The sequence below is a fragment of the Oryctolagus cuniculus genome, chromosome 2 (assembly GCF_051225735.1).
Source record: "Oryctolagus cuniculus isolate XC-2025 breed Fujian yellow rabbit chromosome 2, ASM5122573v1, whole genome shotgun sequence".
In the NCBI taxonomy this organism is placed as follows: Eukaryota; Metazoa; Chordata; class Mammalia; order Lagomorpha; family Leporidae; genus Oryctolagus; species Oryctolagus cuniculus.
This window is the reverse complement of record NC_142868.1, coordinates 10,959,668-10,984,674: the sequence shown is the minus strand read 5'-3', so window position 1 is coordinate 10,984,674 and position 25,007 is coordinate 10,959,668. Positions and strand designations below refer to the sequence as shown.

Below are 25,007 nucleotides of genomic sequence, written 5' to 3'. Positions count from 1 at the left end.
AAATTCATGGCTCATGACTTCAACATTCGTCTCTGCTAAAGCTGCACTGCATGCTGTTTTCTTTCTTTCTTTTACAAAGCAAGGCAAGTCTTCTTTTCTTCCCTTTTTCTTTGCAGGTGGAGATGATGGATGTTAGTAATCCCTTAGTCTTTCCTGACTTGGATAAAACTTGGAAGCAGTGGATAACAGAATGCAAGACAATGAATTTCCTCTACCGTAAATGAACACTTGTTGTAGATGCACCATCAATAAAGAATAGCTTTTCAGAATGAGAAGAAAAAAAAAAAAACACAGAAAATGAATATACCAGTTTTAAGATACTTCTAACATTTGAAATGTGATCATATAAAATCAGAGTGCTCCTCACTTTGAAGAGATCAGGTAAGAGCTTGCCCATGTTTGACATTTTTGACCTTCCAGAATGTTTTTCTGCCTAACCCTAACGACTTGGTTCATTCATTCAGCAAATCTTGTTCTTTACTTTTCTGAGTTTTCACTTAATTGCTGTTACTGAAAAATAATCATTGGTCTTCAGCAAAGAAATAGAATAAAAAAGAGTGCACAAATTGCCAATTGCCCTTACCTGGCAACCCCCATGTTGGCAGCAGATGCAGTGACCAGCTCCCAGGTTACACGTCTTTAATAACAGGGTGAGGCTAGATCAGTGCCTTTAATGACTCAGAAAATGGAAAGGCACAGGCCCCTTAATCAACTTGAAATTTGGCCTTGATTCCCCTGAATTTCTTGAAAATCAGGAAACACCCATCTTGTCACTCAAAAACATGATTTTCTATAAATAAATTTAAATATCAATCACTTGTCATATAAATCTCCCGCACATGACACTGGTTACATTGAAAACTCAAAGATATACTACAGTCTTGCAGCCAAACCCAAGACATAGTAACCAGCATAATGAGATGTCAGGCCATGGGGTGGGTAACATCTTAGACAATCAGGGTTCAAAATTTTCTTTTATTAATTAGGGGTTGGGAGTCCTTCGCTTACAAATAACTGAGAGGTGGAGGACCCCCTCACAGGGGGGAGCAGACCATGGCCGTCCCCAGAGTAATTACTGCTTTGATGCCAGAAGCTAGGAGGTCCCAGGCACAGTTTTTCACACAGGGTCTATACAACAGGCCTGGGAGGGAGGTACCACTTTCTCTATTTTACCCAAGAGGAAACAAACTCCAAGAAATGAAGTTCCACACTAATTAATGGCAGAGTCAGGCCTCTGACTCCAAGTTAGAATGACAAATTGTCCCAACTGTCTGGGACTGAGACCGTTCCTTTCATGAGAGACCCCGGTGCTAAAACTGAGACAGTCCTGGGCAGACTGGGACACACCAGCCACCCTGTCTAGTGCTGTTTCAACCAGACAGCTCTATTAAAGGGTCATGTGGGCTAATGTGAGACGCTCTGGTAGTGCACCCACTGTTAATAACAGGAGTATTTGGAATGGTTAGGTAAAAATAACTTTTTACGGTGTCCCACTTCAGACCAGCCTATCAGGGCAGCCTCCAGCCTCATGTCACAATTAATAATGTTGAATCAGGTTAAATTAATTTTGTGTATCCAATAACTACACTGAGGATTAGAAAAGGTGTTTATTCCTTATGGGTTAATCATAGATGTCTTGTCCTTGAAACGCTATGAGGGAGGTGAGAGGCAAGCATAGCACAGCCCTCTGCATGCTCCAGGGAGGCCGTAAATTCTTTGCTGATTTGCTGGATTCCAGCAGAGCACTGATATATTCATTCCATGACTGCAGATTTTATATCAGAGAGCTCCTGTAATGACGAGTCAACCAGGGACATAAAAGTAATTTATGGAGGTGAATTTACAACTCCCACTGGAAAGAATGTCCTGACTAGAAAAGATATGATTGACTCTGTCAAAACAATGCAAACTTGACGTTCTTTGGTCAAGTCCAATCCAAGCATGGTCTACGTTGCACATTGGCTTTAGATTAAAACTGCTGGATACAGACCAGATTGGGTTGAACATTAAATTCCAGACCATTTTGTCATAGGCGATGCCCTTGACCTTAATTTAATACTTCAAAGACTTGAATCATGTTTGAATCATTAGCAAGACTGGAATTGCAAGGCACAAAGCCTAAAACAAGAGTCAAATTGAATAGTAGAATTTGGGGACCTCTGGAGTCTCATGGGCCCTACCTGTAACACTATCAAATATAGCATTTCTGGGTCACCTGCATAGTAAAACATTCCGTCTGGACCTTCTGAGTAGTTGGCCTGTTTTACCCTCAAGAAGCAACAGTTGCTGCCATTCTGAACTCAGTGTGAGCACCAAGAGCTAAGAGTCCAGTGGCTCCCATTGGAGGGATCGCTGTTTGATTTCTGAATTGAAAACTCCTCCAAACAAAAATCCAAGAAACTTTGAAAGAGAAGACATATTAGTTTGCCAATCAACATACGAATATTTCTTTAGGCATAAATTCATGAAAAGAACAGAACCAATTGAATACTGTTAATTATTGTATCATTTAAAAAGGTAACAGTTTTCTTACCCAACAGCATTTAAGAGGCTCATTTGTATCATCTGAGCTATATTTTAGACATATTTTTAGTATTTTAGTTTTAGTATCACTGAGCTTTCCCATTTGTTAAGATTACTTCTGTGTTCTTCCTGCTATGATTTCTTTCACTGTAAACAGAATATTCCAAAAGCTCTTAGACATTTTGAATTCTTCAAAGCAAAATACTTAAAAGTTGTCAATTAAACAAGAGTCACAGTAAAGCTTTTTTTCTAACACCTTCAAGCGATGAGCTACACATTGATTTGCAAGAGCAGGACTAAAATCAGGTGAATGAGAAACTTAGGGTGCTTGTGGAACCCCAAGAATGATATCTCCTTTAATTGTGTGCCCTCCCTGTCGCTCTCCTTACTCCAGTCTTGATCTTGCTGAATGTAATTTACTTGGAAACCACTCTTTACTTACATCTAATATTTCACAATCACTTTGAAGTGTCTGATTCAAAACATACATACACACTCCCAGTTCGGTGACATGGAGCAAATTCCATCTCTTACTTAAGTGAAATAGTGAAATTCACTATGTTGGTAACTACACTTTTTTTTTTATATAGGCAGAGTGGACAGTGAGAGAGAGAGACAGAAAGAAAGGTCTTCCTTTGCCGTTGGTTCACCCTCCAATGGCCACCGCGGCCGGCGCGCTGCGGCCAGCGCACTGCGCTGATCGGATGGCAGGAGCCAGGAGCCAGGTGCTTCTCCTGGTCTCCCATGGGGTGCAGGGCCCAAGCACCTGGGCCATCCTCCACTGCACTCCCTGGCCACAGCAGAGGGCTGGCCTGGAAGAGGGGCAACCGGGACAGAATCCGGCGCCCCGACCGGGACTAGAACCCGGTGTGCCGGCGCCGCTAGGCGGAGGATTAGCCTAGTGAGCCGTGGCGCCGGCCGGTAACTACACTTTCAAACACTATGCAGTTTTCCAACTCACTTTGCCAACTCATTTTTATTTCCACACATAATCGATTCAGATAAAATATACTTCTAGGAGGTGTTCTTTAAACTCTGTATTGGCCTGCCTATTAGAAGCTTAGACTATATTTTAAAATCATGAAGACTGTAGACCTTTCCATCCCAAGGAATATACAGGTATGTCCCAATCTATGGGAATAACACAATTGTATTGATCTCTTTCAGATCACTTAAAAAAACCCCAGGTGAGGCCTTTGGAGGGCTGCCTTCCACATACCAGCTCAGGGGCACGAGGGCTACGATCTAAGGCAGGGAAGTGTGGGAGTCTCGGAGGCGAGTCCCTGCTCTGAGGGGGCCATGCTGGTCTTCACCCAGCAGAGGTGAGAGGATGCATAATGATAACGAGGACGAAGGGGTCTCGTTGTGAATTTACTCCACACCGAGGATTGACTGGTGGGCGTGTGCCCGGCTGTCTCTCCGTCTCTCCGATACCTAGTCTTGCCTTCCTCTGAAGGAATGGCATTCTTGGCTGGCTCATGGCTGCTCAGAATAAAGCCTTCACCTCCTTCACCTCTGGCTGCATGAAGTCACGTACGTTCTAGTCCGTGGGGAGTTAGCAAAATGTCACATGGAGCTTCCAGAAACTTCCTCAAGACACATTGCAGAGTTACTGCTTGATTTTCAATTGTCCTTCTCCCTCCTACCACCTGGAGCCTGGCATGGATGATGGAGCCCATCTTGGACCATGACAAGAAGATGTCCGTCCAGGGGTAAGGCAGCCACAGGTCTCTGAGAAGCCCCCAGGGCAGGGCTGCCTCTGCCTAGACCACTGTCCTCAAGGCTAAGCTTCTATCAGATTTAGCTCTCTGAGTATGGGTTCTTTCCCTTGAAGATAAATCTAATCTCCAGTCCTTTTTCAAACACACCCAACAAGATAAGTTCTTGTTCTGGTCCTCCATTTACAGAGGAGGAAACAGAGGAAAAAATTATCTTACAGGCAAAGGGCCAAACAGTGAGAATCCTCCCAGGCTGGCCTGGATCCTGCCTTGCCTGAGGGCTTTGGGCTGCCAGCTATCTCCTTCTGCTTTCACTCTTTCTCACACAGGGTCTCTGCAAAGCCGAACAAGCTCTAGAAAAAAATTAATTAAATAATATGATGATAGTAGCACATACTGAATCCTTGTGACAAACTGGGTGTGTATGACGTCGTGTGTAAGAAAGCCCAGAACCAAGGAAGCTGAGTGTGTAGGCCAAGGTCACACAATTCCAGCCCAGGCCTTGGCCCAGAGCTTCCTTACCCACCCACTGCCAGCCAGGAAGCAGTGTGATGAGGGTGATGACAAGAGCAGGTCCCGAGGACACTAAAGGCTGGGGCTAGTTGGGGAGAAAGGGACAGGTGGCCTGAGAGTGGGCTCAAAGATGAGCGGGGCCACAGGTTTCCCCTGGCTGTCACCTCTGGTCTTAGCTGCCTTTCTGCTCACTGCTCAAACATTAAAGAGGGGGATGGGGTGGGGGCGGATTTCCTATTCGAAGATGGCTCCTGGGTGTGAGGCTGGCCATGCTCCGGTTACGGCCACCTGCAGCAGCCAAAGCATCCGCCCAGCCCATGGTCACGGCTACATATGAAGCACAGTGGCTCAGTGCAGGGGAAGCCCAAGCAGCCACACATCTCACAGGATTCTCCATGTGGACATAGTTCTGATGGCCTTTGATTCATGGCACCGCCCCTAAATTGTGCAACCCACAGGAAGGATGCCGTCCACACCACATTGCCCATTGCCAGGGTTTCTTTTCTGCCCATGTTTTGTTTTTTTCCCCTCCCCAATTCTCGCTCTCCCACCTTTCTTCACTCCCACTGCCTCATGGGGTTACGAGAAGAACTCATGGCAGTTTGTCCACGTCCACTGAAGCTGTTTCCTCAATCGTTTGCTGCAAGGTCACCAGGGACACCTCTGATAACACAGGTCGACCCACACCTCCCAAGCGTGGTGGATTGTAAAACTAAAATCCACCAAATCCTCTACCAACACTCCATCTCCTCGCTCCTAGAAAAGTCGGCTCAAACTGGTGATGAGTGAATACTCGGGAAATCAGTTATTCAGCGGAAAGGCTGACAAAGCCAGCAAAGGGAACTGGAGTGCAAAGGCAAGGATCCATGATGATCATATGCAGACAGGAGCTCTGAGAGTAAATCTTCCTGATTTTTTTTTTTTTTTTTGACAAGCAGAGTTAGACATTGAGAGAGAGAGACAGAGAGAAAGGTCTTCCTTCCGTTGGTTCACCCCCCAAATTGCCGCCACGGCCGGCACTGCACTGATCCAAAGCCAGGAGTCAGGTGCTTCCTCCTGGTCTCCCATGCAGGTGCAGGGCCCAAGGACTTGGGCCATCCTCCACTGCCTTCCCCGGGCCACAGCAGAGAGCTGGTCTGGAAGAGGAGCAACGGGGACAGATCCGGCACCCCAACCGGGACTAGAACCTGGGGTACCGGTGCCACAGGTGGAGAATTAACCTAGTGAGCCGTGGTGCCGGCCCTTCCTGAATTTTTAATCTGGGGTTGAAAATAAAGCAATGAGCAAAACAGACCAAGTCTTGCCATCATGGAACTGAGATTCTAGGTGAAAGTAGATCAGGATGGGGAAAGGAAAAGAGAAGTTTTTTTCTCTAAAACCTTTCATATTCACCATCTTCTTCCTATGGTTTCCATCTCTGGGTCCAAGACTGCTGTTGCTGCCACACTGGTTCTCATGAAAGGTAAAAAAGAAACAAAGGAAGTCCAGGGCAAGTGGCTTTATATTTAAGATGATCTGACAGTTGTGTTATTCACATCCACTAACATCCTGTTGGCCAGAGCCAGTTGCAGCTGAAGTCTGTAGCTGGAAAGTCAGGATCAAGTTAAAAATGGTGATGGGGGGGCTGGCGCTGCGGCTCAATAGCCTATTCCTCCGCCTAGCGGCGCCGGCACACCGAGTTCTAGTCCCGGTCAGGGTGCCGGATTCTGTCCCGGTTGCCCCTCTTCCAGGCCAGCTCTCTGCTGTGGCCAGGGAGTGCAGTGGAGGATGGCCCAAGTGCTTGGGCCCTGCACCCCATGGGAGACCAGGAGGAGCACCTGGCTCCTGCCTTCAGATTAGCACGGTGGCAGCCATTGGAGGGTGAACCAGCGGCAAAGGAAGACCTTTCTCTCTCTCACTGTCCACTCTGCCTGTCAAAAAAAAAAAAAAATGGTGATGGGGACAAAGGGAGAGGTAGGGCATGTTGCACAGCAGTCAAGATGTCATTTGGGACTTCTGCATCCCATATCACCCTGCCTGGGTTTCAGTCCTATCTCCAGTTCCAATTTCAGCTTCCTGCTAATGCATGTGCTAGAAGCCAACTGATGATGGCTCAAGTAGTTGGGTCACAGCCACCCACGTGGGAGACACAGATTACGTTCCAGGATCCTGGCTTTGGAATGACACAGCCCTGGGTGTTGCAGGTATTTGGGGAGTAAGCCTCTCTGTCTTTCAAATAATATTCAAAAATTTTAAATGGCAAAAACAGAAACATTTCTAAAAAAAAAAAAGAACAGGCAATAAGGGATAGTTGGTGATCCCCACATTTCTGTTTGTGGGTGTTCTTTGGCTTCGTGATAGCAAAGGGAGACACAGAGTGAGGCAAACCCTGACTCCAAAACACGCTCAATCCAACATCAGCCCTCCCTGATACACAGCAAAAGGACTCCTTTCTTCACCTGGAGCTCAGGCACTGACCTGCGACTGTTGTGTTCTAGGATCCTCACATGATTCTGCAACAAATTACTCCAGAAGCGTCTACTGTGCTACTTTTATTGTGAAGGTATTTGACATGTTAATGGTCATGGATGAAACTTTAAAAGAACACTTCTTTAAAATGATCCCATCCAGCAGCATGGACTCGATGCTCTAGAATACTGACAGCAGAAGGACCCCCGAGAAGCCTCTGAAGACTGGGCTAATTATGAAGGATTATTCTGCAAGGGAAATTTCTGTCTTGTACTGCAGGCGTGGTGCAGCTGCTCCATTTCTTAGCTCCTACCCTTTCCCAGTGTTCTTTCAGTGAGCTGATTGCAAGGGAGAGAAGTTCTACTGCCAGCACGCACTTCTGATTTCATTCCACCAAGGAGGACGCCACGCCTTTGCTCTCAGTAGAGCACCACCCTGGTCAGGAGAGGGAGAGCAGGTGCTTGGACTGGCAATGCCAACGGAGGTGTTGAACTCTTCTTGGGCAGCTTGAAGGACGACAATGACAAATGTTAACTTCTTATATTTGGAGCTGAGGAGTTCTGTCGCTATCCTTTGTTGACACCCAGCTTACGGTAGGCGCTAACTCTTTGTGGAAAGCCACAGGAGGATAACTGCCCATTTCTCACTCAGGTGGGAAGGTGCTAACCCTCCTGGATGATTGAAAGCTGGAGAGAGATTGTGCCTAATCCTGTTTGGCAGGAGGGCCCTTCCCTGCTGTCTTCAGCGTAGCCCCCATAGTCTCAGCATCTCAGCTTCTAAACCAAGTAGGCTAGACAAGTAGTCAAGACAGTTCTTCCAGAATAAAAACAGACTCCATTTTCCAAAAAAAAAAAAAAAAAATAACAGTGACCAAGTTATTCATGCATTAAACACAATCTTAAGAATTTTACAAATGTTATTTTACTACAAAAAGAACAACTCAGGATGTAGGCATTGTTATCAATCCTATTTTATGAGCAGAAAAATTGAGGTCTGATCTGAGCATTTCTTGTGTATCAGGCCCTATACCCCAGACATAGCTGTGTGAGCATGAATCTGAAACTGGCCCAGCAAGGAAGCAGGCACCACCCGCCATGCGCCCTGTACCGTTCTCTCCTGTTTCTTTTGTTCCCAGAAACTGCTTTGGCTGTGTGGTCTGGCAGTGATGGACGGACAGCCGATTATCTGCAGCACAAGCAGACTTTTCTTCCTGACCAGTAAGTGGAGCACCTGGGGTGTTGTTGTTCTTGACTGGGCAGCTTCCTTCCTGAGAGTTTATAAGCTCCTAATACTCAAAATATTTTATTTTCATCACAAACTGTATTCTGTTTTCACAACTGGAGTCACGGGTTGCTACAATACATGGAACGCCTAGCACCGTAAGTGTTAGCTTTCTCTTCTCTGCAGGCCTGCATTTTACATCAAGCCTTTCAACGCTGTTTCACAGTTACGTCACTTACTAGGAGTCAGACGTTTTGCTGTGTCATTACCTTACATCTTGGTCTATACGGGAGTTTTCTTAACAGAGAACAAAGTTATGTCATCGTGTATTCTCAAACCTGAGACTTACTGAAAAGAAACTAACATTCTTCTTTAGCCTCTCAACTGAAAAAGAGGAGAGTAAGACACTTATTCCCGCATCCCTCACTCAATAGACACACTCAGCAAGATGGTCACTGCTCTCTCCAGGTATGAACTCACTTGAACTTTAGATGTAGAGAGGAGATCCTGCTGTCTTTGGTGGCTACCACCAGTTCAACAAGTCCTTAATTCCACCTTCAAGCCCAGGGACAGCTATCTTAGGGAAGGACGATGCCACAAAGTCCTGTAGTATTCTTTTATTGTTTCTATAATTCATTTCTGTGTTACCAATATATTCCAAACTAGATTCATAGATACTGAACTTGCTCAGTGGGTCACCTGTCTCTTAATCCCATGGCTTTTACTACCTCATGTGACCTGGCAATCCAAGCAGAGGATGACAATGGCAATGTGTACCTGTGTGCACCAAGTTCAAGAACAAATGTTCTATTAGAGTTCAAAGCCTTCTGTGTTTTGTGTATGGAAGTAGAAGACCAGCTGATCATTGCCCTCCCAGGGTGGCAATCAGCTAAAGAGTTCTTAATGGATTGTTCAAAACAATATGTTAAAGTGATGACTCCAAAGTAGTGTTAAGTAAAGTAATTTTTTTAAAATCTATTTTAAATGTCTGGGTTAACATTGAATTTATAAAATACCTTTTAATGTTACTGCAGGTATACTTTAACATTGTACTTTAAACTAACTTTACTTGTCATACATAAAAACTACTCAGTACATATAACTACTTGCTTTTCAACAATCCACAAGAACACAGCCCTTTTGTGTACTAAGGGGTCTTCCTGAGACATTCAAGTCACAGATTCAGGAATCATTTTAAGGAGGAAAAGGACATCAGAAAGGGAACCAAAGTTGAGCAGTGTCCTCCATGTCACAGAAGGCACAGACATGAGTTGAGTCTGTTCCAAACAAGAGCTAAGAAAGGCACAGAAAGGGGTAAGGTCAAAGCCAAAGGAAGTTCTAGTTGAAGACCAGGAAGTCTTTGGGCCAGAAATGGCTGCATGCTCAATAATCAGAGGTACCCAAAGTTGGAACTACGGAGAGAAAAGGGGCAGGCACATGGCCATACATGAGGTGGTATAAGGAGAAAGCACCCAGTCCATGAGCCACATCCATGGCTCACCAGGGCCTCTTGTGGCCTCCCTCATTGCCTCAAGGCCTCCGCTAAGTCTGAACTTGAACATTCACGTGGGTCTTCTTGAAGGAAGTCTCACAGGTCGATTTCTACTCTACCTATTTCATCTGTGGAAGGAAAAGTGAAGAAAAAAATTTCCTGGCACAGGCAGCTACTTCAAAGGGTACCCCGGTGAGCAAAGACACAAGCGTGTGCAGAAATCAGCCATGGGGCTTGAGAGGAGCACAGCCAGGCTACCCAGCCCACTGGCAAGGGCTTGTTTATGAAGACGCTCTGCAGGGGCTGTTCACTGAACTTGGAGCAAGTCTGAGGCGCACCCAGCACTGGTCCCAGACACCCACCCCCATGTCCAGCCAGCCCTAACTTCCCATGAGGGTCTGCCTACATGGGAGGGGCAAGGGAGGAGTCCATCATGGTGGCTGGAGCTGCAAGTGCTTCTGAAGGAGACTGGATTGCCAAGTGTGGGAGCAGAAAGGAGCCCACAGAGGCCGGGTGTTTGCTGAGATGCAGGCTCTGTGCTGCATGGGCAGCGTTTGCCACCATCTTTAGTACTCTCCACATTTAATGTGGGTAAGGCTACAGTCCTTATTGGAGTGGAAAGAAAGCTGAAGTTCACAGAGCTCAGGTATTTTGTTCAAGATCACAGTGTGATGCTGAGATAATGAACAAGAAACACCTGACTTCAACATTTATTCCATTGTCAACAAACTAAGCAGATTCCCCCAGAGAAGTCTGATCAGTTTAATTCTTCACTCAACATGTTCATCTTTTTTTTTTTTTTTTTTTTTTTTTTTTTTTTTTTGACAGGCAGAGTGGACAGTGAGAGAGAGAGACAGAGAGAAAGGTCTTCCTTTTGCCGCTGGTTCACCCTCCAATGGCCGCCGCTGCAGCCGGCGCACCGCGCTGATCCTGGCAGGAGCCAGGAGCCAGGTGCTTTTCCTGGTCTCCCATGGGGTGCAGGGCCCAAGCACCTGGGCCATCCTCCACTGCACTCCCTGGCCATAGCAGAGAGCTGGCCTGGAAGAGGGGCAACCGGGACAGAATCCGGCGCCCCAACCGGGACTAGAACCCGGTGTGCCGGCGCCGCAAGGTGGAGGATTAGCCTATTGAGCCACGGCGCCGGCTCAACATGTTCATCTTTTAAAAAAACTAGACAGTCTGAATTTTGAAAATTAAGGAATGTATTTCTAAATAACAATGAGATTAGAAAATATCTTTAAGTGAATGATAATGAAAGGGACATAATAAAACTCTAGAGCTGTAGCTGCAGGGTGAGTGTTCAGACTAGTAGTTAACACGCTGGTTTAAACACCCACATTACATATCAAAACATCTGGCTCTAGCACCTGACTCCAGCTTCCTGCTAATGCCAACCCTGGGGGGCAACGGGTAATGACTCAAGTAATTGGGTTCCTGCCACCCACATGGGAGGCCTGGATTGAGGTCCTGGCTCTTGGCTTTGGCCTGAGCCAGTCCTAGCTGTTGGGTACAGCTGGGGAGTGAACCAGTGGATGAAAGACATATCTATCTATCTATCTATCTATATGTCTATCTCTCTCTGCTTCTCAAATCCATTTTTTTAAAGAACTACAGCTAATATAGAGCTCAGGAAACATCTATAGACTAAACTGCATGTGTGAGAAAAGAAGATAGGCTGAAAAATCAGTGATCCAAGCTTTCATTTCAAGATGCTGAATAAAAATACTCAAAGAAACTCAAAGGAATTTTTGTATTTCTAATAATAAAGAGAGGAGCAAAAAGCAATTTAATACAAAGAAAAATCAATAGAGCTGTAAGTTAGTTCTTTGAAATAGTAGCAAAATATATGAGTCCCAAGTATGATGGATCCAAAACAAGAAGGGAGAATGCATAAATTGCCACTGAAGTGCAACCAACATATATGACTCACTGAACAGGAATAGAGAAGGAGGAGGAGGGGAAGGTATTTGTTATGAAGCCATCCAGAAAGATCACATTCCAGATTCTATTGTGTTCAATTCAATGCTACACGCATGTGTTGGAAGAGAAAATATATATATACTGTCTGTCATATCTAGTCTATCACAGACCTAGAAGGAGAGAGCACCTGTACTTCAGAGATGGACAGCTGTGAGAATCCAGCCTCTACCTTGATTCTAGATGGATAACTTTATGTAAATCATGTAACTGCTCTAAACTCCCATTTTCTCATCTAAAAAATGGAAGATAATAATACCAAGCTCATGGAGCTCTAGGAAGGGTTAGAGGTAAAACATCCTACACAAAATATCCTACAAAATAATTTTTCCAAGGGATAATCCCAACTTAACCCATAACTATGGAGTTTACAGTTTGACCATCTGTAGGAAGGCTATAAAATATATAGACCATGTCTGGTCTAATAAGAAAGGTTTGGTATGGTTTTTTCTCAATAGAAAGAATGTTCCCAACATAAAAACAACATAAAAGTGTCACATGAACATGAAATAACAATATAAAATTTTCATTCTAAATTTGTACAATAATACTTTTGAGTGTCTGCAGATTACAATAAAAGCTATGCCAATAACATAAACTATTTCAAGCCTTTGAAGGAAAATATTTCCATCTCTGTGTTCACATCTTGACGGGAGACCCTCCTTCACATCTGCTCTGCACCAGTGCATCCGGTGTTGTGCGTGTTGATGTGAACAGGGGGGCTGAAGATCCAGGCACCATGGCAGTGGGCTCACATCAGGACGCTGCAAGACGGATGCTCCGGATGTCTCACGCATTGGACAAACCTGGCAGGCCTAGAAAAGAAAGCAAAAGCAGAGGTGGAGATGCAGCATGAGATGCACCTCTGGTTCAATTTGCCAATAAAAGCAGCCCCTTCATTAGCAATGAAAGTGTGCGTGGACCACCCAGCATCCACACAGGTCCTCTCTGGCAGTGACAACACTGAGAAAGATCTACTCCAGGAATGACAAACTGAAGTGTGGCCCAATTTGATTTCATTCCACTTATAAAGCTGTGGAAGCACATACTGAGAAGGGCTGCTGGATGGTAACACAATGGCGGTGAAAAGAAACACCTGACTCTAATGTGTCATAGATGTGCACTATCAATACCCACTGATGATCAAGAAATAGCAGAAGCAGCAACTTGGATGGGGTGCCTTTGGTTTCTGTGGATCATTTGCTTTCCTCTCTTCAGAAGTTTCTGGAAGGTACATTGAGTCAGAGGCAGCCCAGCCTCTGGGAGAGGGCTGGAAGCTTTCACCAGAGGACACATTTCTTTTGCACAAACAAACCTTACATATGCGTCTAACAGAGGAATGACTGTGGTTTTTGGAGATAACAAAGCAAAAGGGTCTAATGGGAGTCTCTGGTGCATGACTGTAGGATGCTGGGTGGACACTGGAGAAAGTGGTTCATTGAATTGGAACTGAATCTGATTGTGCTAAGCGTAAAGCAAGGACGAGACCCATGTTTAGATGCAGCACCACTGGGAGGGAAAAGTGTTAGAACCTGGCCTTGGGATGGTCCTCTCAGGATCATCTCCACTCCATCGCCAAGGCCAGCTGGCACAGTGGCTCCAGGCACAGAGTCACTTCCTCCTCACCAGCAGGTCACCTGAGGCCACCCACGTGAAAGCATTCTAGGGGGAAATGTGTGTTTTCTGAAAGAAAATACCACTTTGGGAGAGGAATTTTCCTAAGACCATTCAGGATTTTGAAAGCAGACTTTTATATCTATATCAACTGAGGATAAAAGCATGCTTCTTAATTATAATATCTAATTGCTTGAGAATTCATTTGTATTCTAAGAAGCAGTAGTTATGCTGGTAAGACGATATCCCTCCATAAATTTGTAAAAATTATGTCACATTCAATATCCCTCCATAAATTTGTAAATTATTATGTCACATGTTCTCATAAAATGGACACACCTTTCATACGCTGTGTAACATTCTGAAGAATAGAGACTGTGTTATTTTGAAGTAACAGAACCGTCAATGCGCCCTTTGTTTTTTTTTTAATTAACCACTAGGGGGCACTCAACAGATAAAGTTACTGACCATTTGCTGCTTTTAAGGTCATCCAACAAAGTAAGGTTACCTTCTATTGATTCCACTGGTTAAAACATTTGTTAAGAACCTTATACATATAATATGAGAACTGTGAGTTTGTGTATAGTAAGAACAGAGAAATTCTTGAAGGATTTACAGCCGAGTGTCAATAGTGTTTGCCTCTGAGTGGGGGGATTTGTTACACGGCTATCAGATTATCAGGAGGTCTAATCTATGTTAATATAACCACATTTCTGTTTACTTATATAATAATCACACTAAAACATCTGGACAAAAGTTTGCTGACATCTGACAAAAGTCAGAAGGTACATTTGGGATAAGGAGAGTTGAACTACGGGTCATGTCTACACCATGGCATTCACTTTGAGCCCCCGAGAGTCATACCACTCCTCAACACCACAAGGGGTCCTACAGGTGTAATAATTCAAAAAATCATGGTGAATATAGTATGACATCATGGTTGGAGAAAATGAATAGTGATTTCAAACACGGCCTCTGAATCTAAGGCCACATGATCTGAGGCTCTCAATGGCTGGCATTGGTACACAAATGACTTGCTTCCTATGTGGGCCACTATCTGTACAAGTCCACCTGGAAGCTATTCTTTCCAGAAGAGAATGTGTGAGCTCACCTGGAACCTGGGGTAGGCACAGTTGATGGGTTTTAATATAAAGGATTTCTGGCCATTAGTGAGAAACAGGGGAAAAATACAAGAAAGTTGAGAATGAGCCTCATCTTCCTTCCTCCCGCCTCCCAGGACTCTGGTATCCTACTGTCTCCATGCAAACCCCTTCCAGTAACAGGCTTCTCGATGTGTGTGAGGCTTCTTTCACAGTTGTTCTTCTCTTTGTGTTTCCCAGCAAGCTGCCTGCCACAGAAGGCTTACGTGATTTCCTGGCAGTTCCCAGACAAGAGCCCGTTGACTGGTGGGGAAGCAAGAGCCAACAGAGTCCCTTGAAACTCGCCTTCTTCATTTGTGATGTGGTTAGTGGGAGCGAGTGGTGATGCAAAGGGGACAGGAAAACTGTTCTAGCATTTCAGCTTCTACATTCATTGAAAATCTTTTTTTCTGTGCATCAGTCTGGCTCTAAGCTATTGCACATGGGAAAATCTCCAATGATTTTTCTATCAAGAAGTCACTACCTACATCAATGGCCACATAACTTAAAAACAAATGGGGGTGGAGCAGGCATTACAGCCCAGTGGTTAAGATGGCACATCTGATGTCTGCAGTACATGTCACCGTGTCTGGGTTTGAGTCCCGATTCCAGCTTCCTGCTAAGGAGCACCCTGAGAGGCAGCAGATGGCGGCTCAAATACTTGGGTACCTGCCATCCATGTGAAAGATTTGATGGAATTCCAGGTTTCTGGTTTTGGCCTGGCCTAGCCCTGGCTATTGTGGACATTTGGAGAGTAAACAACCATATGGAAGAAATCTCTTTATCTCTCTTTCTCTGGCTCCCCACCCTGACCCATGTCTTTCAAATAAATTTTTTAAAAATTAATGAGTGGGCTCCCAGGTGACTTTAAAAATACATACTTAGGGGTCAGTGTTGTGGCATAGTGGGTAAAGCTACTGCTTATAGCTGGCATCTCATATGGGCGCTGGTTTGTGTCCTGGGTGCTCCACTTCCAATCCGGCTCCCAGCTAGTGGCCTGGGAAAAGCAGCAGAAGATGGCCCAAGTATTTGGGTCCCTGGCACCCAGGTAGGAAACCCAGATGAATGTCATGGCTCCTGGCTTTGGCCTGGCCCAGAGCTGGCTGTTGTGGCCATCTATGGAGTGAACCAGCAGATGGAAGATTCTTCTCTCTGTTTCTCCCTCTCTCTGTAACTCTGACTTTCAAATAAATAAATATTTTTTAAAAAAATAATATTTGTCAGTAATTTTAAACTTTTCCTAACAAACATGGAATACTAGAAAAAGATTTTAAGATTTTATTTTTTTAATTCTAAAAAGATAAATCTTAGCAGACTGCCATGTAGCAACGTACCAAGTGTTAGGGGCATCTATACCCAGAACCAACTGAGGACATTTCACATGCAAAATTATTCTATGACACGAGAATTTCACAACTTGAGAGAAAGGTTGTAGGAAAACATGGCAGGCCCGTATGCCTGAGGCAGGGTCACTCACCCTGGAAACCAGGACACACACACCCACAGGCTGGGCCAGCCTCATGGGCAAGTCACTCTGTGCAGCCTGGCAGGGAAGGTGGGCCCAAAGTGGCCAAGCAAAGGCCACCAGCTACCCTAAGGTAGGGACAGACATCATCCTAGTCCAATCTGAGACCACCACCAAGGCCCAAGAAGCAGTCACACAGCCCTCCCAGCTCAGAGCAGATCAGCAGAAGGGCAAAGGCCTACAGATGGCAAGACAGCCATTTCTCCACGAAGAAATCAGTTACCTGTAGTCATCCTGGCAGAAAAAGGAAATGTTCCTCTGGTTTACGATCGATTTCAACTCCTTTATGGAGGAACCTAAGCACGAGTCCCTGGGGGCAAAAAGAGGACGGGATTAAAATAACAAGCTCTGTCAACATTTGCTGAGTCCCTCCTTTCGGTTCCCCAGAAGGAGAGGCGCATCTCTGTGAGCTCGCAGGTGAGCAGGGGAGCGGAAGGTATGAAGCGGTGCTACACTAAGAACAGAGATAAAAATGAGAGGTTGTTGGGATGGCCTGAATCATGTTCTGAGCCAGTAGCCTCCCAAGCCATTCTATGACTGGGTTCTTCAATGAACTGATTCATAAAATAACCCCTGGGTACAAAGTGTGAGTAGTGAAATATACCTTTCAACTCCTCCAATGTCATGCATCACCCAGGCATGAAGTGTATGAACCCTGTCTGGGTGCAAATTGAAGACTTCCACACTTCCAAAAGTGCTGCAATAGAAGAGAAAGAGAACATGTCAACCCCAAACTGAAGTCTGAGGTCATCCATACCTTCCGTCAAAAGCCAGCAGGCAGGACGCCTTGATGAGAACCCTTGGGAATCACCTAGGATTCACATTAGAAACAGACACAGCTGTGGTGCAGCAGGTTAAAGCCCCGGCCTGAAGCGGCAGCATCCCATATGGGCACCGGTTCTAGTCCCGGCTGCTCCTCTTCCAATCTAGCTCTCTGCTATGGCCTAGGATAACAGTAGATGATGACCCAGGTCCTTGGGCCCCTGCACCTACGTGGGAAACCTGGAGGAGGCTTCTGGCTCCTGGCTTGAGATTGGCGTAGCTCTAGCCATTGAGGCCATCTGGGGAGTGAACCAATGGATGGAAGACCGCTCTCTCTGTCTCTACCTCTCTCTGTAACTCTGTCTTTCAAATAAATAAAATAAATTAAAAAAAGAAAGAAACAGATACGGCTTCCCCTGCAAGGTGATCTCTGAATGAACAAGATTCTCAATCTGCACATTGATGCTGACTTCTTCAATGACTTGCAGCTTGAAGAGTGGTTCTTAGACCAACCTATTACACATCCCTGGGAGGGAGTTAGAACTGCAGAACCACAGCCCATGACCACCTGCTGAATTAACAGGCAAGTGAACAATCCCCAGGCAATCCACATGCCCATTGAAGTCCAAGCTCTGCTTTGGCAGACGCTGGTGGTCTCTCCCAACCCCACTGCTAAATCCTTCCTGCTCAGCTCTGATGGCTGCCTCACCTGATGCACGTACTTGGGTCCTTAATCCCAGATTATAAAATCCTGTAATGTTAACACTTTCACCCAAAAGCCTTTAAGTTTGGGGTCAAAAGAAGTGAAAAGGACAAATACTTCTTTGTGGGTTGAAATATTAAAACAGGAGAGAGGGAAAATCACTTTGGGGTAGCAAGTGCGCCCAGCACAGGTTAATATATTCTCCCTCTTTTCAATCAGCCGCGTCAGGGGAAAGACTGGAGAACAAAGGCCAAAAATGTAAACAAAATGGAAAATAGCATAAACGCAGAAGGAGGTCTGAGAAGGCCAGCGTGGGTGTGGCCTCATCTCCCTGGGTGTGGATAACGGGAGGGAGTCAGCACTGGAGTGCATTGGGCATCTTCTCTGTTAGGCACAGAATTCAGCATTCTTCAGACATTATCTCAGTTAACCCTCACATCACCGTTCCCTCTAGGGCTTACGCATACACAGGGTCTCACAGAGGACAGGTGCCCTGCCCAAGCACTTCTGCCGTCCCCTCCTTTACCCACGACAGGCCACTGCTGACAACGCAAGCAGAGAGATCAGCAAAGTCAAGAGCCCAGAGCACTTCCTGATGTTCCCCACAGTACTTCTACTGCTTCCTTGGGATCTTGGGATCCACACTCTTCATGGTGGAGTTCAAAGTCAGGTCAGACCTCTAGGGAGGGTGAAGGCAGAGACAGGCAGAAGCAAGAAGGAAAGACAAGTTGTATGGGGGAACAGTGTGAACAGAGGAGGAGAATGGGCCGGGTGGAGTGTAACAGGAAAGAAAGCTTAGAAAATTACACCAGGTCTCAAGCAGTCAGCAGCAGCAGCTGGATACAGTACAATGGCTTGCAGAACCATTGAAAGATTTTAGGCAAAAGCGAAATCAGGCAGAAGCATTGACTCTGAAAGAACTCTCTCTTAAGAGGAAATAAAGGTCTTAGCTCTTTTAGCTCAGATCTCCAGAACTGACCTGAAAAATGAAAAGCATGTTCTTTCTAGGGACTAAATGTCCAACAGAAGGCCGTGATAACCCTTGCAAATAGGTTGTAAAGAAATGAGTACCTGGCTTTGCTAAAGGCTGTAGTTCTGGACCCATTGAGCATCACATAGACGGTACCACAGGCAGATTCTGCAAACTTGGAAGAAAAAAAAAAACAGACCGCCATTTCTCAGCATGCAAACTTAATCACCATGCCCCCAGGCATTCCATCCAATGCAGTGCTTAGTACATAGCTGGTTGAAGAAGGACTATCCTGGAGGGTTGGAGTATAGGAGTGCCGGTTCTATTTCTTTTCATTCCAAACCATTGGCGGGATTACACTTCATGTCAGAGTATTTGAAGCAGTTACTCCACTCTGTATGGGTCTGAACAATGAAGACCGATGCCATTGTTCACAGGGTAGCTAAATTCAGCAGTTCAGCAGTCCAAAGTGCAGATGAGGAAGAGAAATGTGTAGAAGAGGAAGATCAAAGTATTGTCCTACTATCTTGGTCTGGTAGACACATTTCATTTAGTGGAAGCATAGTGGACAATTTAGGGATCCAGGAAAGGGGAATATCACAGACAAAGGAAACAGGAGACAAGAGAAAGTGACCCCAAGGCCTAGAAAGGCACAGAGAAAGGGAGGGCTGAATGAATCATGGAATGAGATGAGCAAGGAGTTTTATTTCTCCTACAACAAATATTTATCTGAAGTCTTCACTAGGCATTGGCCAAACCAAAATGAGCAAAACGGAAACAATCTACATGCTTTCAGCAGGAGTCCTACCCAGATGCCCGGGACTAGCTCCAGTCTCGCTGACCTGAACCCTGACAGCAGCCCAGCTCCCCTTCACATGATCTAACTAGGTTGCATTTCAATGAGACTGATGTCCACTTAGCTACCAGTACTAAGGGCTCCGTGAGAGCCATGAGTAGGGCTGTCCCACTTACCTCTACTGCCCTGGGTGCCTCATACCTGGCACATGTCACAGAGTGGATGCCCAATAAAAACTCATGGAAGTAAGGAGGGGGTTCAATAAGTTGTTAGAGGGCCATAAACACTGCCAGGGCATCTAGACTTTTTTCTGCACGTGACAGTGACACCACCAAAGGAGTTCACATTGAATTGTGAAATCCAGTGCTGCCTCTGTATTTCCGTTAGGGATGATGAAGGACTGAAGAGGTTCCACTGTCATTATTTATCACAGGTGCTAACTTAGAGAATGTGAATAGGTGGCAAGTATGGGCCCCATACGACAGAATTCACAACAGCCCCTATAATGTAAGTATTGGGTCACTTTGCCTCAAGATCACATATATTGGAAGCAATTTGAACCACCAAGCAATGTCGCTTCGATTGTCAGAGAAATAAAGGGCCATTCACATACATCCACAAACACTTTGCAAAGAGTAAGGTACAGGAACCAAAGTAGTTCACAGCAACAGGGAATATTCAATCACAGTCACCATTGTACTCCTAGGATTAAGGATGGAATAAGGATCACAAGTAGGTGCTTGGTACATGTGAAATGTTTCCTGGCTTTAAAGGTTTGTAGCAATATCATTGCCCTAAAGCATATCTTACAGTGATGAAATATGTAGGAACTATTCTAAGAAAAAGCAGGCAAGCAAACAAAAATTAAATAGGGCCCCTGACTTCACAACACACAGTAGGTCCTCACTACGTGTTAAATAGATGGATTCCGAGTTACTTAATAGGATATTGGTATCCTGTTTAAACATTGCAGTAACCCTATGGAACAGGCAGGTAGTGATCTCCATTTGACAAGTGGGGAATCTTAGGGTCAGAATGGCTAAGAAATCTGCCCATTTTAAATGTGATCTCTTCATTCTACCTCCAGAGCTATATCCTGTGTCTGCCATACCAGGGTTTGCCTGAAACCCCTTACAGTACAAGGAAGTTCAGTTAGATACCAACAGGAAGTTAAACATCAAATGTGCTATTTAAAAAACAGACACAAAAAAAACAAAATTGAAGAGCATGAAAGTTAATATAGTCAAATGATCCACATAAAAGACAGAACCAGTAAGCAGCTGCAAAAAATAAAATTGAAGAGCACAGATCTGAAGTCAAGCAGATCTACATTAGGATCCTAGCTTAGCTACCTGGTAGCCCAGTGACCAGGGATGAGCCACTTCACCATTGAGTCTCAATTTCTTTAGCCTTAACATGGAGATTTATACCTTCTGGTGCTACCTAAGGATTAAGTGGAAATGACTTAAGGAATGTCACAAATATTCTGCTATGATTGGAGATGTGTTCCTCCAAAATACCCATGTGAGAATCCAAGATCCAATGCAACAATACTAAGAGGTAGGGACTTTAGAAGATGGTTAGGCCCTGGGACTCCATTGTAGTGAATGGGATTATAATGAATGGAATTAGCTTGAAGGAACCAGCTAGGGCCTTTCTGCCCTTCTGCCTTCCGCCATGGGATGACACAGTGTTCACCCCTTTGCAGGCTGAGTACACAACAAGAAGGAATCATCTTGGACATGGACTCTTCGAGTACCTTGACCTTGAGTTTCAGAACTGTAAGAAAATCAATTTGTATTCTTTATAAATTATAAAATTAAGTGTTTTGTTACAGCAGCACCAATAGACTAAGACACATGCATTTAACCAATGTTAGTTTCCAATTTCTTGCCCCAGCTCCTCAAGAGCCTAAGTTTCATTTGGGGGAATAATAATTAATATACTTTCCTCCTCTTTTCTTTCATTTTTCCTTCCTTTCTTTTCTTTTTTCCTTGTCTACTTGCAAAGAAGCAACATTTTTAAAAATAGGCATATGCAGCTTGGAGTGAAGTCAGAAACGGGTGGGGGTGCAAGGCATGCACATGTTTTCCAGCCCAGATGCTGGACCTGGAGTAACCTTGGGGTGAACTCCCAGATCTTCCATTTGCTGACTGTGTACGTTTAGGTGATTGCTTGTTTACCTGCACCTGCATGTCGTCATCTGTAACAGGAGTATGATACTCACAGCCACTACTTCACAGTGTTCTTGGGAAGAGAGAATTCTTCAGCTCACATCAGGATCTGAAGACTACACCTAGTACGTAGCGAGTGACCTATAAATGTTAGTGATTGCAACTATTCCAGGACTCTAAGAATCACCTGCAACTGGGTCAGAGGATTAAAGCAAGCCCGAGCTTCCTGGCAGCATGGGTAAGGACATGGGTCCTTCAACTGGAGCCCTCAGACCCTCCACGAATGCCCTGAAGTCAAATGTGAAAATTTCTGGCATGTGGCTCTGAACATTTTCTTCAGGGAAGAATCCTGCACTTTCATTCCTGAAAGGATCTGCAACTCTACAAATGTTAAATGCAAGCACCAGAATCTCACTGCGTGGTACTTACTTTCTGAGAAACCACGGTCCAGAACACAGAAGTAGCAGTGCTGCTGCAGTTTTCATTCCGATATGGGCAAAATTCTTCCTTCACTTCTGAAAAACATGGTTTATAGAAGACAATTAAAGTGAAAAGAAGGCATTGATAAGGTCCACTTCCTGGGCTATTCAATTTTCCAGTTGCTTCATTGCAAAGAAGGAGGATAGAGGATGGACACATCTCAACCCAATTTAACTAAGTGTTCCCTGAATCCCTTCCAAGTCCCTTCCTTACCCTGCAGATCCCAGATGGGAACACAGTGACAGGTTTTGAGTCAACATTCTGGGAAATGACAACAAAACTTCATCCAACAGAGGCAAGCCCCATTGTTATCCCTGAGTTCCAGAAGAACCAGGGATTAAACTGCACCTTCAGGGGTCACTCTCACCAACAACTTCTCTGCTTCCTAACAATTCTCTCTCTTGAGAGTTTCCTCCCCACCTCTTTAAGTCCCTATACCCTTAAGCTCAGATAATCTCAAGTCTTTTCATACTCATCCAATTGGGACAGGCTAAGCCTTTGCTAAAGTACTATAATCATAAAGCATGAATATAAATTTTCTTTTCTAAAAATTATTTTCACTTTATTTGAAAGGCAGAGACAGATAGAGACAGAGAGAGATCTTCCATCTACTAGTTCACTCCTCAAGTACCTGCAACAAGTCAGGCCAGGTAAGGCCAAAGCCAGGAGTCCAGGCCTCGATCAGGGTCTTCCATATAGATGGCAGGAACCCAAGTCCTGAGCCATCACCACTGCCCCCCAAGGGTTCACATTAGCAGGAAACTGGGTTGAAAGCTGGGGTTCCAAGACTCAATCCAGACACTCCAATATGGGGCGTGAATGGCCCAAGCAGTGATTTAACTGCTGGGCCATCACCCAACCCTGAATACATATTTTCCGTGCCACTTCTTCCATGGATATCTGTCTTAATGTGCATTTACTGAGTGTCATGTCCTGGAGCAGACAGATGGAACAGATGAGATTTCTGCCTTCAGAGAGCACACGATACGATGTCATAAGTAGACCAAAGAAAGAGCAGCTTGGGTTGGGGAGGGGAGGTGTTGCATGGCATCAAGGTTGATGTTGAACTTGGTTTTGAAGGATGACCCAGTGTCTTCACACAGACAAGGCAGGGAAAGGTGCTCCATGCAGAGTGAGAGTGGGAGGCAACCTGACAGGTGCAAACAGAACTGCAGAGCAGCAGGTTGGAAAGGGAATGATGAGGGCCACTTGGGGTACAGCAAGTTAAGCTGCCACCTATGATGCCAGTATCCCATTCCACAGTGCGGGTCTGACTCCTTTATCCAGCTTCCTGCTGAGGCAAACCCTGGCAGGACAGTGGAAGATGGTCCATGCACTTGGGCCTCTGCCACTCGTGGGAGATGAGGATGGCGTTCCTAGCTCCCAGCTTCAGCCTGGCCCAGACCTGTCCATTGTGGCCATTTGAGGATAGAACTAGTAGATGGAAGATCTCTCAGGCTCTCTTCCTCTGTTTCTCCTCTCTCTGCACTCTGCCTTTCAAATAAATAAAATAAATCTGTAAATAAAAATAAAGGAGAATGATGGAAGAGGAGGAGGGTGAAAGTCAGAGCCAGGCCACACCATGAGACTTCTAAGGTGACTTGTGATTTCATCAGCTTTGCAGGATCATCGACACTTAAGTTGCTTTTTTAGTTTCGTCAATATTTTCGCCTATATTAGGAGATGACTCCAAGTGCAAGCAAAAATATTGATGATGATGAACAAAATCACTGATGAACATAGGTCCAAAACTCCTCAACAAAATACTAGCAAACTGAAATCAACAATACATTAAAGGACCATGATCAACTGGGGTTTGTACCTGGGGCACAAGACTGTTTACCATATTCCAATCAGTAAATGTGACACATCACGCTAAGAGAATGAAAGACAAAATCATATGCTGATATCATTAGATGTAGAGAAAGCAGCTGACAAAATCCAACATCCTTTTACAATAAGAACTCCCACCAGAGTCAGGTGTTGAAGGAAGGTACCTCAAGACAATAAAGACTGTGCAGAGAAACCCAAAGATCACATCACGCTATATGGTCATTATTGAAGTCTTTTCCTCTAAGATGTGACACAAGACAAGAAGGCTTACTCTCACCACTTCTATCCAGCATCGTACTGGAAGACATTGCCAGAGCAATTAGGCAAGAGAAAGAAACACCTTCCTAAGTGAGTGTTTTGAGTTTTTCTGGGCAAAATAAAGCTACACCTGGAAAATGAAGGCAAAGCCACAGATTGGCTTGAGATGCAGAGGAGCCAGTGCAGGGCTACCATGCTGGGTCTGTGGAAATAAGGACTTTGGCCTGGGTCCTTCTGGGACACCATCTCACTGTAGCATTATTTGGTCCTGAATGTGCCCTGAGAGAAGGAAAAATGCCAAACAGTAAAAGACAGGCTAGATACACACTCAGAAAAAAGCAGGGAATCAAAGGGGCCTGGGTAATCCCGACTTCCAAAGTCCATTTTTCAAGAAAACAAGGACGTTCTAGGGGACACTGTTTTCCCCTGGCTTCAGTTGTCATGTAAGTACAGTTGTCATATAAGTACAGGTTCCCACAGCTCCATCAGCCACCCTGACTGCTCAGGGCCCTCGCAGTGCTCAGGGCTCCTCCACCCTGTTCATTCCTGGGCCACCCAGTGAGGCCCAGGTGCTTACCAGAAGTTCTGGGGTCTCCACACCACACAAGGTTGTCAGCAATGTAACCCAGCAGCGTGTCCTCCAGAGTGAACATCTCTTTCTGGATCCCTGAGTACTGATGGGCCAGCTCTTTTGATCTGCTCCAAAGGAGAGTCTAAGAAAGAATAAGCACAGCCTGTCATTGAGATCAATTTATTAGTAAAAAAAAATAAATAAATCCACATATTTGTAAAGAAATAAAATATCAGAATAAATGTAAAGATTATTGTGTTCACAATTGCTTTCTGTGTGAGAGATGGAGA

General features: G+C 44.9%; 1 protein-coding gene across 6 annotated transcripts in view; it reads right to left on the bottom strand.

Moving 5' to 3' along the window:
• Window positions 1-7,270: 7,270 nt before the first annotated feature.
• Window positions 7,271-25,007, bottom strand: part of CD38 (CD38 molecule) — a 48,733-nt gene continuing 30,996 nt past the window's right edge. For 3 of the 6 annotated variants that reach the window (XM_008274042.5, XM_089324542.1, XM_089324535.1), the window contains 6 exons: window positions 24,724-24,859; window positions 22,005-22,090; window positions 18,707-18,780; window positions 16,775-16,867; window positions 16,394-16,480; window positions 7,271-12,707 (listed from right to left, as the gene is read on the bottom strand). In XM_008274042.5, the coding sequence (XP_008272264.3) occupies window positions 12,644-12,707; window positions 16,394-16,480; window positions 16,775-16,867; window positions 18,707-18,780; window positions 22,005-22,090; window positions 24,724-24,859 (540 nt within the window). In that variant the 3' untranslated portion in view covers window positions 7,271-12,643. 6 annotated transcript variants of the gene reach the window in all.